This window comes from Penaeus vannamei, chromosome 32, assembly GCF_042767895.1.
Source record: "Penaeus vannamei isolate JL-2024 chromosome 32, ASM4276789v1, whole genome shotgun sequence".
Taxonomy (NCBI): domain Eukaryota; kingdom Metazoa; phylum Arthropoda; class Malacostraca; order Decapoda; family Penaeidae; genus Penaeus; species Penaeus vannamei.
The window spans coordinates 27,874,015-27,886,514 of record NC_091580.1 but is presented as its reverse complement, the minus strand read 5'-3'; the positions used below and the strand labels follow the sequence as shown (position 1 = coordinate 27,886,514).

The 12,500-nt window shown below is 40.9% G+C and overlaps 1 protein-coding gene across 1 annotated transcript in view; it reads left to right on the top strand.

The window, feature by feature from the left end:
* Positions 1-12,500, top strand: part of cac (calcium voltage-gated channel subunit cacophony) — a 276,253-nt gene that overhangs the window by 170,577 nt on the left and 93,176 nt on the right. Inside the window, exons 6-11 of the mRNA XM_070144845.1 lie at positions 4,023-4,178; positions 4,743-4,963; positions 6,781-6,884; positions 8,968-9,083; positions 10,191-10,250; positions 11,219-11,320. Of these exons, the coding sequence (XP_070000946.1) occupies positions 4,023-4,178; positions 4,743-4,963; positions 6,781-6,884; positions 8,968-9,083; positions 10,191-10,250; positions 11,219-11,320 (759 nt within the window). The remainder of the gene's footprint in view (positions 1-4,022; positions 4,179-4,742; positions 4,964-6,780; positions 6,885-8,967; positions 9,084-10,190; positions 10,251-11,218; positions 11,321-12,500) is intronic.

Sequence of the window (12,500 nt, the reverse complement as noted above, 5' to 3'; positions counted from 1 at the left end):
TTCGTAAATGTTTGGTAGCAAGAGAGAGTTGCTCTCCCACTAGTTCACCTGTAGCCCATTGTCATCCGAATCGTTCTCTAATTAAAACGGTAAGTAGTGAGTTACTCTCGTTTGATAGCTTTAGTTACTCCCCATGAGACAAAATAAATATTCAAAGAAAACGGTTTATCAAAAAAAAAAAATTACAATATACTATCAGTATGTCAGTATATCAGTATCTGTTTATATTGCATATCTTACCTATCTCTATCTGCATTGTGTGTGTCGTTGTATACCTGAGTAGCACACTGCACTATCTAGGGGTGTGAGCTGGGATTGGTGACACAGCCGCTCACGTGACCCTGAGATCCTAGGGTCATTCCAGGGTTCATCACTTGACCTCCACACCCGACTCCCTTTTCTGGTTCATTGCGGGAGGTGTCAGGTATCCACGAGGCCGATGACCTAGGGACAACTTCCCCCCCCCCCCTTCATGCTCCTGCTAGCCATTCTCCTGAACGATCGAAACTAGATGTTTTGGTCAAGAGCATGTCAGAACTTAGCAAGTAAACTCAAGTTGCTGTTCTCTCACATGGAAGTGTCTGTTATGCTCGTAGTGTCTTTGCAACCTCTTTGTCTTGATCTAGCACAGCGGCATATACTAGAATCTTGACTTAACTAATTCAGTTATGAATATTGTGCATTCAACGTTTTACTAACAGACGAGTCACTTTATCGTTAAAGATCGGTCATATGGAATGGTCATTATATCTAAAGAGCAACTAGGAAGACCTGACTGCCAGTTAAACTTCCAACTGTGATTTCACTCTGAATTTCTGACATAGTAAAACCTCAATGTAGGCAAGAAAACTGATCACAGCCGTAAACTTAAACCCTCTTTCCACCCCTTGTGTTGATCTGTAGACACAATACTCGATGAACATAGCACATTTAAATCTACCTTTCTTTTCTTTTTTTTAATTTCCATGGACACACCTACCACCTAACTTTTTTTTCTGTAGTCATTTCAACATCCACGTGATTTTATTTTTCTGTTCAGCAAACACTATGTATATCTTCTTCACCGCTACACGCACCGCATACCACAACACCTCCTACACCTTCATGAACAGTTGAACACCCTCGCAACACAGCACCGTCCGCTTTTGATCTTTTTTTACAATCCAGATGTTCAGTTGTTCACTCTTCGTTCTTTTCCGTTATTCCGTTATTCCGTCTTCCCTTCGTTATTCGTTTCCGTTTTCGTAACATCTTTATTTTGGTTCTTACTATCCGTCTGGAGCCCCCATACGCCCCCTCCCCTTCCCCTCTCCCTCCTCCCTTTCTTCCTCTCCATCTCCTTTAATTTCACCCTGCTCCTCCTCCTCCTCCTCCTCTTCCTCCTCCCACTTTATTTCCTCATCTCCCTTCTAACGCGTTCGCTTAGAGCTCTTTTCCACCCAATTTTAAGTACTTCTTCAACTTCACTCCCTTTTTTTCTAAATCACCCCTCCCCCCTCCTTACCGCCGCCCCTTTCAGGTATTCCTCTCGCCCTCCCCCCCCCCCTACCACCACCACGGAACCCCCTCAATTCCCCCCCCCCCCTCCATTCCCTCACTACTCTTTTTTCGACTATGTTCTAATTTCATCGCTTTTTTCAACACGACCCCTTGACACCACCCCCTTTTTCCCCCTCCCCCTCCCCCCCCCCCGCATGCGCTAATACCTGCCCTCAACAGCCTTACAGTAGCCTATGTGACACCCCCTTCCCCCCTCCCTCCCCCCAACCTTCCCCCACATACCCCCCCTCTCAACCCCCATCCACTCCCCTTTGAAACTGACCTTCCCCCTCCCTCCTACCTCCCCCCTCCCCCCTCCCCCCCCTCTACCACCACCCCCTCCTCGATCTTGTCATGCGTGTCATAAAAAAAAAATGTTACATACATTCCGTGTCATACTGACCTTTCACATTCTTCTCTCTGACCTTTCCTGACACGTTCTTTACGTTCATGAATGACAATGAGGACCGACAGAAGATACTCATGGGTTTATGTTCTTGAAATTCCACATTCCACATAGTATGAGTTGGTAAGCATTCATCACTAGCCTCTGTTATACATTTTCCACATTCAGTAAGTGGTGTGCATACTTCACATACCTTTCCGTAACTGAATGAGTCACGTGGTTGAATATTTTAAGTATTGGCGTCTTTCAATGGCGCGCATAGTTTTCCAAATACCACTTGTGACTTGTGACTAATAATGTTTTTTCTATTTTTTTTTTTTTTTTTTTTTTTTGTCGGTCCATGATCAATTCCAGTGTCTTTTTTCTTCAACTATTTTTATCCTTTTTCTTTTTCCTCTTTCTCTCTTTTTCTTTTTTTTTCTGACTTTTCATTTTTTTCTTCTTTTCTTTCTTTCTCATATCAGCGTGTCTTTTGTTATCATCATCATATAATGATTTGCATTATCACTCCCTCATACGTCCTGTTCCTCCTTCACGTCCCCTTACAGTAGAAATTCCCTTCCCCCTCTCCCCTCTCCCCTCCCCCTCTCCCCACTTCCTTCTGCCATTCTTCTCTTCCTTTCCATTATTCCCGTTTCCCTCCCCTTCTTTCCTTCCCCCTCTTCCCTCTCCCCTCTCCCTCTTCCTCTATTCTCCTCTTTCCTATTCCCTTCTCCCTCTCCTTTCTTCCCTTCCCCCTTTCCCCTCTTCTCCTCTTCCCTAAACCCCTCGCTTCTCTCCCCTCTTCTTCCCTCTCCCCTCTTCCTTCCTCCTCTCCCTCTTCCCTCTCGCCTCCCCTTCTTCCCTCTCTCCTCTTTCGTTCCCTCTGACTCCTCAACCTCCTCTCCCCTCCCAAATACATGACCAAACCTTTCTCCCTTCTTCCCTTTCCCCTCGACTCCACTCCCCCCTTCCCCATTTCCCCCTCCCCCTCACATCATCACCTTTGCCTTGTCCTTTTATTCGTTCCTCTCCTTGTGGTTCTCTCCCCCTCCTCCCTCTCCCCCTCCTCCCCCTCCTACCAACCCCCTCCTCCTTCAACCCCCTACCCCCTCCCTCCCCTCTTTCCAACACCCTCAAAACCCTCATGCTCCTCCCCCTCCTCGACCCAATCCCAAAAATCCCTTTCTCCTCTCTTTCCTAACCCCAATAACGAAAGCCCCATCCCACCCCCCTCCTTCTAGCACCCCCTCTCTCCGCCCCATTTTTACCCTCCCTTCCCCCCGGTTTCCCCTCACCTTCCCAATTTTTTCCTCCCTTTCCACCTCCTTCAGACTCCAGTCACACCGTTTCCCCTCTCATCTCTTTCTCCCCTTTTCCCCTCCATCCCTCATTTTCTCCTCTCCTTCCCACCCTCTTGGCCTCCCTATCTTCCTTCCCCTTCCTCCCCATCTCCCCTCCCTTTCCTAACAACCCATCCTCATCCACTCCCCTCCCCTTCCCCCATTCCCACCCTCCCCCATCTCCCTATCTCCCTCCCTCACCTCCTTCCCCAACTCATCTCCCCATCCCACCATCCCTCATCCCACCTAACCCTACTTCCCACCCTCCCCCATCTCCCCCCATCTCCCTATCTCCCTCCCTCCCTCCCCCATCTCCCTATCGTCCTCCCCCACCTCCTTCCCCAATCTCCTCATCTCCCCATCCCACCATCCCTCATCCCTCAACCTACCCTTCCCCCATCTCCTCTCCCCTCCCCTATTTCCTCCCAAACCCTCCTACCTCCTTCCCCCATCTCCCCACCCGTCCCCATCTCCCCACCTCCCCCTCCCACATCCCACCTAACCCCCACCCTCCCCCCATCTCCCCTCCCTCCCCCTTCCTCCCAACCCCCCACCCTTCCCTCCCCTCCCACATCCCACCTAACCCCCTCCCCCCTTCCTCCCAACCCCCCCACCCTTCCCCCCCATCTCCCCCCACCCTCCCCCCACCCTTCCCTATTTCCTCCCAACCCCCGCACCCTCCCTCCTCCCCCCTCTCCTCCCCAGCAGCGCGCTCTGCAGATAGCCCCCGTGTGAACCTCACCATCTATCCCCAGGCCTGCAGGTCGTCCTCAAGTCCATCATCAAGGCAATGGCCCCATTGCTACAGATCGGGTTGCTCGTCCTGTTCGCCATTGTTATATTCGCCATCATAGGCCTTGAATTCTACTCGGGTGCTCTCCATAAAACCTGCTACAGTTTAGAAGACTTAGGTAATGTATTGGCTCCTCTCTTTTTGTCTTGTCTGTCTGGAGGTTTCTCTGTCTATCTATCTGTACATGTCTATATTTACATATGTGTGTGTGTGGTGTGTGTGTGTGTGTGTGTGTGTGTGTGTGTGTGTGTGTGTGTGTGTGTGTGTGTGTGTGTGTGTGTGTGTGTTGTATTAAGAAATCTGATCTGTTTCAATTCTGTTGCACTGTAGTAGGCCAATAGACCAATAAATTAATTTTCTGCAAATTGTATATTTTGAGATCTACAGTACAGTAATGCTATCTTTTGCTTATATTTTTTCAAGAAATGATACATGATTTTCCTATAAGATAAGGCAAGAATATTGTATCCAGTCCATCAATTGTAGCCCTTTGTAGTTTTTCCTTTTTTTTTCTTTCAGTCACTCTTAACATTACCCCGATCGTCTCCCCCTTCCCCTTAGACCCTAGAACCCCACCCCCCTCAAATCCCCTCCTGTGGGAGCCCAACTTCGCCCAGCTCTCCCCCCAAGACCCTCCTGCAGAAGGACACTAACACCCCCGTCTCCCCTTCCGTTCCCGCAGGTCAAATAGTGACAGAAGGAGAGATGCCAACGCCATGTAACACAGACAATGTATCCTTTGCTCCATCGGGTTCCTTTGTGTGTAATTATAACATCTCCACCTGTTTGGAGCTCTGGGATGGTCCCAATTACGGCATCACGTCCTTTGACAACATCGGCTTCGCCATGTTAACGGTGTTCCAGTGCATCACACAAGAGGGATGGACGTCCATACTGTATTGGGTAAGTGTGGGAGGAACTTGGGGATATTGAGGAGATTGAGAGGATTGAGCGACTTGTGGAAATTGGGGAGATTGAGAGGATTGAGCAATCTGTGAAAATTGAGTAGATTGAGCAGTCTGTGAAAATTGTGGAGTTTGAGAGGATTGAGCGACTTGTGGAAATTGAGGAGTTTGAGAGGTTTGAGCAATCTGTGAAAATTGAGGAGTTTGAGAGGATTGAGCGACGTGAAAATTGAGGAGATTGAGAAGATTGAGCAATCTGTGAAAATTGTGGAGTTTGAGAGGACTGAGCAACTTGTGAAAATTGCGGAGATTGAGAAGATTGAGCAATCTGTGAAAATTGTAGACAGTTTAGGGATTTTTTATGGTTCCTTTTCCAGGTGTCTGATATCCTTTCCTTTTTTTCTATAGATGTATTTTTGTCTTTATAAGGTTAAAAAAAATCATAAGCAGCTTCATTGTAATAGATGCCGAAATTGCACCTAGCCTATACGATAAATAATGAATAAATAAAAGAGAATAATAATGCCATTAAGAAACACTCGCAGCTGCATTCCATCCTCCATTCCTTTAACCCTCCCCCCCTCTCCCTTCAAAAACAATAACAATAATAATACCAATAACGATTCCACATAAATAAATAAGAAACCCCAAAAAAAACAAAAACAAAAACAAAATCCTCCCTTCCTTTAACCCTTCTCGCTCCAAAAAACAATAACAATAATAATACCAACAACGATTCCACATATATAAAAAAGAACCCCCCCCCCAAAAAAAAAAAAAAAAAAAAAATCCTCCCTTCCTTTAACCCTTCTCCCTTCAAAAACAATAACAATAATAATAACAACAACGATTCCACATAAATAAAAAAAGAAACCCCAAAAACAAAACAAAAAAAGCAAAAAATTCTACACATTAATACCCGAGTTCCCTTACTCTCTCTCGGCCATTGTGACCCGACTTCCAAGTGTACTTAACAAGGTTCGAGATCTCTTTGTCCCTTTTCCTTTGTTTCCGAAATTGTAAGGAGGATGCAGAAGAGGTGAACCTTCTCTATCCTTCTCGGGCCTTTGTTTGTCATGTCAGCTCACCTCTCTTGGCGATTAGGTGTCGGCATGTCGATTATTTTACTTTATTTGTGTGTGTGTGTGTGTGTTATACCGATTGTGAGAGTGCGTCGTGTTTAGGTTGGGTTAATCTGTATGGTTGTTATATATATATTTCTCTTTAGTATCATATTTATCTAAATTATTCTCCTTTCTTTGAGAGTAAAAATACAATCATATTAAACCACAGAAAATATTCTTCTTCCGCTTATCAGACTAATTCAGATTGGGTTTATCTGTATGATGGTGATATATTTCTCTTAATATCATATATATCAAAATTATTCTCCTCCCTTTAAGATAAAAAATACAATCATATCAAACCACAGAAAATATTCTTCTGCTGCATATCAGACTAATTCAGATTGGAGTTATTTGTATGATAGTGATATATACTTCTTCTAGTATCATGTATATCAAAATTATTCTCCCTTTAAGAGACAAAAATACAATCATATCAAACCACAGAAAATATTCTTGTGTCGCTTATCAGACTATTTCAGATTGGATTTATCTGTATGATGGTGATATATACTTCTTCTAGTATCATGTATATCAAAATTATTCTCCTCCCTTTAAGAAAACAGAAATGACAATCATATCAAACCAAAGAAAACACTCCTTCCGCATGTCACCTCAAGCACAGGACGGGCCGAGTACATGTCTTTCCATGTCCTAATAATTCACTCATTTCTTTTCTTTTCTTTTTCAGACAAATGATGCGCTTGGTAGCAATTTCAACTTTCTGTACTTTGTGCCCCTTATCGTGTTGGGGTCCTTTTTCATGCTCAACCTAGTCCTTGGTGTGTTGTCTGGGTAAGTTGACTATCTATTTTTATTTCTCTCTTATAGCTGTCAGGCAATCACGACAGTTTTGATTAATCACACTTAAGAAAAAGAAAGACAAAGACAAGACCAAAAAAAACGATAAATTCTGTTCATAAAGCCTCAGTTAGCATTCTTTATTTTTTTTTAATTTAAGATCTGATTATTGTACGAGAATACCTTTAAAAAAAGGAAAACGCTAGAAAAATTAAAAACAAACTAGTATCGGTTCTACTGTTGAACTTGGACTCAAGCAGAGATTCCCCCCCTGCCAGAAATACCATTCAGAAATCTGTACCTCCTCTGCTAACCCGACACAGCTGTCTTCCCCGCAGCCACAACCCCGTCTTTTCTCCCCCCCCAAAGAAGTGCAGCGTTGTCCTTACGTCCCCCAGGTCTTCGGGGAGGTCTCACCGTCTCCCAGCCCTTCTCCGATAGCTACCCCTATTCTATTACATCTTAAAAACCCACCTACCATTTAGACTGCCATTAATATTTACATTTTCAGAGAATTTTCCAATGAAAGAAAGCGTGTTGAGCGGAGAGAGCATTACAGAAAAGTCAGGATGAGAAGGAATTTCACTGAGGCTTTTACGGGGTATTTTGACTGGATCTGTAAAGCAGGTACTGAGGCCTTGTGACTCATAGTAAAAGCCAACCTTAACAAGTATTAGTGTTTGAGTAAAACTGCTGATGTATCTAACTAAAACAGAGAGAGAAAATATATCTATATCTAGCGTATCATAAACACTCTTAACTGTATTGTTTGTAAACTATAAAATTCCCCCCCCTCCCCCTACTCTCCTCCGTTGGGTAAAAGGGCTATATGTACATTAGTAAAATACAGTAGGTTGTCTCTATATGTTGGGCAATAAACGGTTTGATTCTGTAAATACAGCTTGGATGACTAAGCTTCGTACAATGTAGTGTTGGTGTAGTAGTCAGAGAGGAGACGGTCTCTAGATACACACTACTAGATCTGCATCGATGTGACCGTTCCTAAGTCAGTCCAGCGTGGTTCAGAGCCTTTGGCATTAGTACCCGACGTTCCAGTGTAACTTGGGATGCTGTCGTCACTGACACGCGAGAGAGAGAGAGAGAAAAAAAAAATGTTTTGATGCAGCCAGACCAGAAGGTTTTCTCTTTTTTTTCTTTTTTTGTTTTTTAAGAATAAAAGTGATTTCGTCACTGAAGTTGATGTTTGCATCATTGGTCTTCTTGGATTCTCTCGATTCCCTTTTTGGTCGTTTTGCAGTTTCCCGAAATAACAATTTACAGTTTTGTATATATATATACATACATATATATATATATATATATATATATATATATATATATATATATATATATATATATATATATATATATATATATATATATATATATATATATATATATATATATATATATATATATATATATATATATATATATACATATATATATATGTGTGTATATATATATATATATATATATATATATATATATATATATATATATATATATATATATATATATATATATATATATATATATATATATATATGTATGTATATACGCATATGAAATATATGTATGTATATATTTTTTCCGCCCATGATTTTGCAAATGTAACAATACTGATTTTACCAGAAAAAGAAAAAAAATGAAAATGAAAAACTGACATCGAATCCGACGTCCATGACAGTAGCGTAGACACCGACCCACGAACGGCCCCAGCTGTCACGAACGACACGACCCATTGCAGACCCGCAAATTGTCAGTCAAACAGCCCAAGCAATCCTCGATCACCTAGACTGAATTTTAAATCGCCTCCTGCGCAGGTTTAGTCCTAAAAAATCCTTGTCTCTCTCCCCTCTCCCCTCGAGACTTAGGAGAAATCCCGTAGGATCTCTAGGACATTAAAACAAAAGAAGAGAAAAGTGGCTAGAGGTATTATCATTGAGCTAAACACCTATTTTTCCTCCCCCTTGTTCCTTCTCCCTTTTTGTGTCCATCCTTCCCCCTCAAAAAGGCGTTTCCATGTGGTGGATGTTGTACGAGTCTCTCTCACGATGCATTCTCTTGCTTGCAGTGAGTTTGCTAAGGAGAGAGAGAGAGTAGAGAATAGACAAGAGTTTTTAAAGCTTAGACGGCAGCAGCAATTAGAGAGAGAGTTGAATGGATATGTCGAGTGGATATGTAAAGCAGGTATGTGGTAGATTTTAAGCAATAGATCTAGTCTTTGGTTAGTCAATCTAGGTTCCAACACTTGCAGTGAAAGATGATAAATGTCCGTCAGTTTACACTATAGTCTTTGTTTCTTAAAAAAGAAAAAAATATTGTGTGTAACTTTATTGTGCATCCCAGTGTGTTGACTAAAATTGTAATTCTCGAGTGACTAAGTCTTAAAAGTAATAAAAGTATGTTGAAGCTATCTGTCCATAATTGAAAGTCACTGTCTCCGTAATTTGTGGTACTGGTTGATGATAAATAGATAATATTTTGCACTCAGTATTTCATTTGCAGGTAATTGATAACAAGAATTTTTTTTCCAGATGCAACACTGACATCAAACAGTTGATATCTAACTGAGTCCTCAACTCTATATAGGATTAATTAGATGAATTTATTTTGATTTGCATTTGATTGAATATATCAGATAAGGAAATAATTCAAACACTTTTACCAAAAAGATCATACTTGTCAATTAAGATAATTATACATGCAAATACATACTCCATACAATTGCCATATATTGTGCATGTGATTATATATATATATATATATATATATATATATATATATATATATATATATATATATATATATATATACATCTGCCTATATTTCTATCTATACATACCTACCTATCTATCTATCTACCTACCTACCTACCTACCTATCTACCTACCTATCTATCTATGTATCTATCTATCTGTCTATCGATCTACCTTACCCACATACCTACCTACCTTACCTACATACCTACCTACTTCATATCTATCTATCTCTCTATCTATCCATCTCTCTATCTATCTACTTACCAACCTACCTACCTACCTACCTCCCTCTCTCCCTCCCTCCCTCCCTCCCTCCCTCCCTCCCTCCCTCCCTACCTACCTACCTACCTACCTACCTACCTCCCTCCCTCCCTATCTCTCCATCTACCTACCTACCTACCTACCTACCTACCTACCTCTCTATCTCCCCATCTATCTATCTCCCTACCCCCTTTCTACTCATTCCAAACCTCTTGCTCTTCTTCCCTGTTACACGCATCATAAAAAAGTTACTAATACCATGACTATTTTGCAGAGGAAGTAATATTAGCAGAAGAACGTACAACAGATGAGGAGAAGGCTCATATAATGGAAGGTGAGTTCTGTCTCTGAAGGGTGTGTGTGTGGGTGGGTGTGGGTGGGTGTGGGTGGGGTGTGGGTGGGTGTGGGGTGTGTGGGTGTGTGGGGGTGTGTATGGGGAGTGGGGGTGGATGGGTGGGGGTGGATGGGTGGGGGTGGGGTGTGTGTGGGGGTGTGTAGGGATATGTGGGTGTGGGGGGTGGGTGTGTGGGGGTGGGAGTGTGTGTGGGGGGGTGTTTGTGTGAGTATATGGGTGTGTGGGTGTGTGATAAGTGTTATTAATTGTTTTATCTTAATGTTTGGTTTACAAAGAAAATGAAAGTAATTAATAAGAGAGAAAGGGAGAAACAGAAAGAGAGAGAGAGAGTGAGTGAGTGAGGGAAAGAGAGAGAGAGTGAGAAACAGTGGGATAGAGATAGAGAGAGAGAGAGAGAGAGAGAGAGAGAGAGAGAGAGAAAGCTTGAGAGAGAGAGAGAGAGAGAGAGAGAGAGAGAGAGAAAGAGAAAGAGCGAAAGAGAGAAAGATTGAAAAGAAATCCAAAGAGACGAATGCAGAATCACCAAGAAGAAAACGGGAGACGCAAAGAAAAAACAGACGATCGGACGCATACACACGCCCACAATAACACTCACGCCCACACATCCACAACACACATCCTCCTCCCTCCCCCCCTCCCCCAAACCTCCCACACTAACCTCCTGTAACCCTTTCAGTCCGGAGGAGACACACCCACAATCACACCCACGCCCACATATCCACAGCCTCCTCCCTCTCTCCCTCCCTCCATCCTCCCCCCTCCCTCCCCCTCCCCCAAACCACCCACACTAACCTCCTGTTACCCTTTCAGTCCGGAGGAGACACACCCACAATCACACCCACCCCCACACATCCACATCCTCCTCCCTCCCTCCCTCCCTCCCTCCTCCCTCCTCCCCTCCCCCTCTCCCCCAAACCTCCCACACTAACCTCCTGTAACCCTTTCAGCCCGAAGAAGAGCGGCAGCCAAGAAGAAAAAATTGAGACATCTTGGGAAAAGCAAAAGCACGGACACAGAAGATGAGGAAAATGAGGCCGAGGATGAGGATGGTGAGCAACCTGTTACTCATAAAAAAAAAAAAAACATCTGTGATTTTTTTTTTTTTTTTTTTTTTTTTTTTTTTTTTTTTTTTTTTTTTTTTTTTTTGGTTATGGTTGAGTTGTGGTTTTAGTTGTGTGTGTTTTTTTCGTTTTATGTTTTGATGTTTTTCTTCGTTTTTTTTTTTTTTAACATTCCACCTCATTCAGGTAATTTTACACGTGTTTTGTTTGTTTTATGATTGTGTTTTTTTCTTTTATCGTTGTTGTTTGTTTGTTTTTCATACGATACAGATACTGACAGATACTTCTACACAAATACACTCTACACTACACCTGTAAATATTCACAATATATCTCTTTTTCTTTTCCTCTTTCTTGTGTATTTCTTAATTTCCATTCTTACTTTTTCCATCAGTTCTCTGTTTACACTTCCAGATATTCCTTTTTTTAATCTTTTTCTTTTCTCCTTCTAACTTCATTTTACATTCATTTCCTCGTCTTCATTCTCTTTCGTTCTTTATCTTATTTATCATTCTCAAACTAACTAATCTTGTCTATAATTCTCATCTTTCTGTCTGTTTCTCTGATCAGATCTCTATATCATTCGACTTTCCTGTCTCTTGCTCTGTCGGGTGATTTTCTGTCTGAAGTCTATGTGCGTATATATATATTGTGTGTGCGTGTGTGTGAGTGTGAGAGAGCGAGTGTTATATATAAACATACATATATATGTATGTGTATATGCATATACATATATATTTACATATACATACATACATATATATATATATATATATATATATATATATATATATATATATATATATATATATATATATATATATATGCATATGCATATGCATATATATATATATATATATATATATATATATATATATATATATATATATATATATATATAATTATATGCATATGCATATGCATATATATATAAATATATATAAATATATATATATATATATATATATATATATATATATATATATATATATATATATATATATATATATATATAAATATATATGTTTATATATATAATTATATATATATATATATATATATATATATATATATATATATATATATATATATATACATATATGTACATATATATATATATATATATATATATATATATATATATATATATGCATATACATATATATGT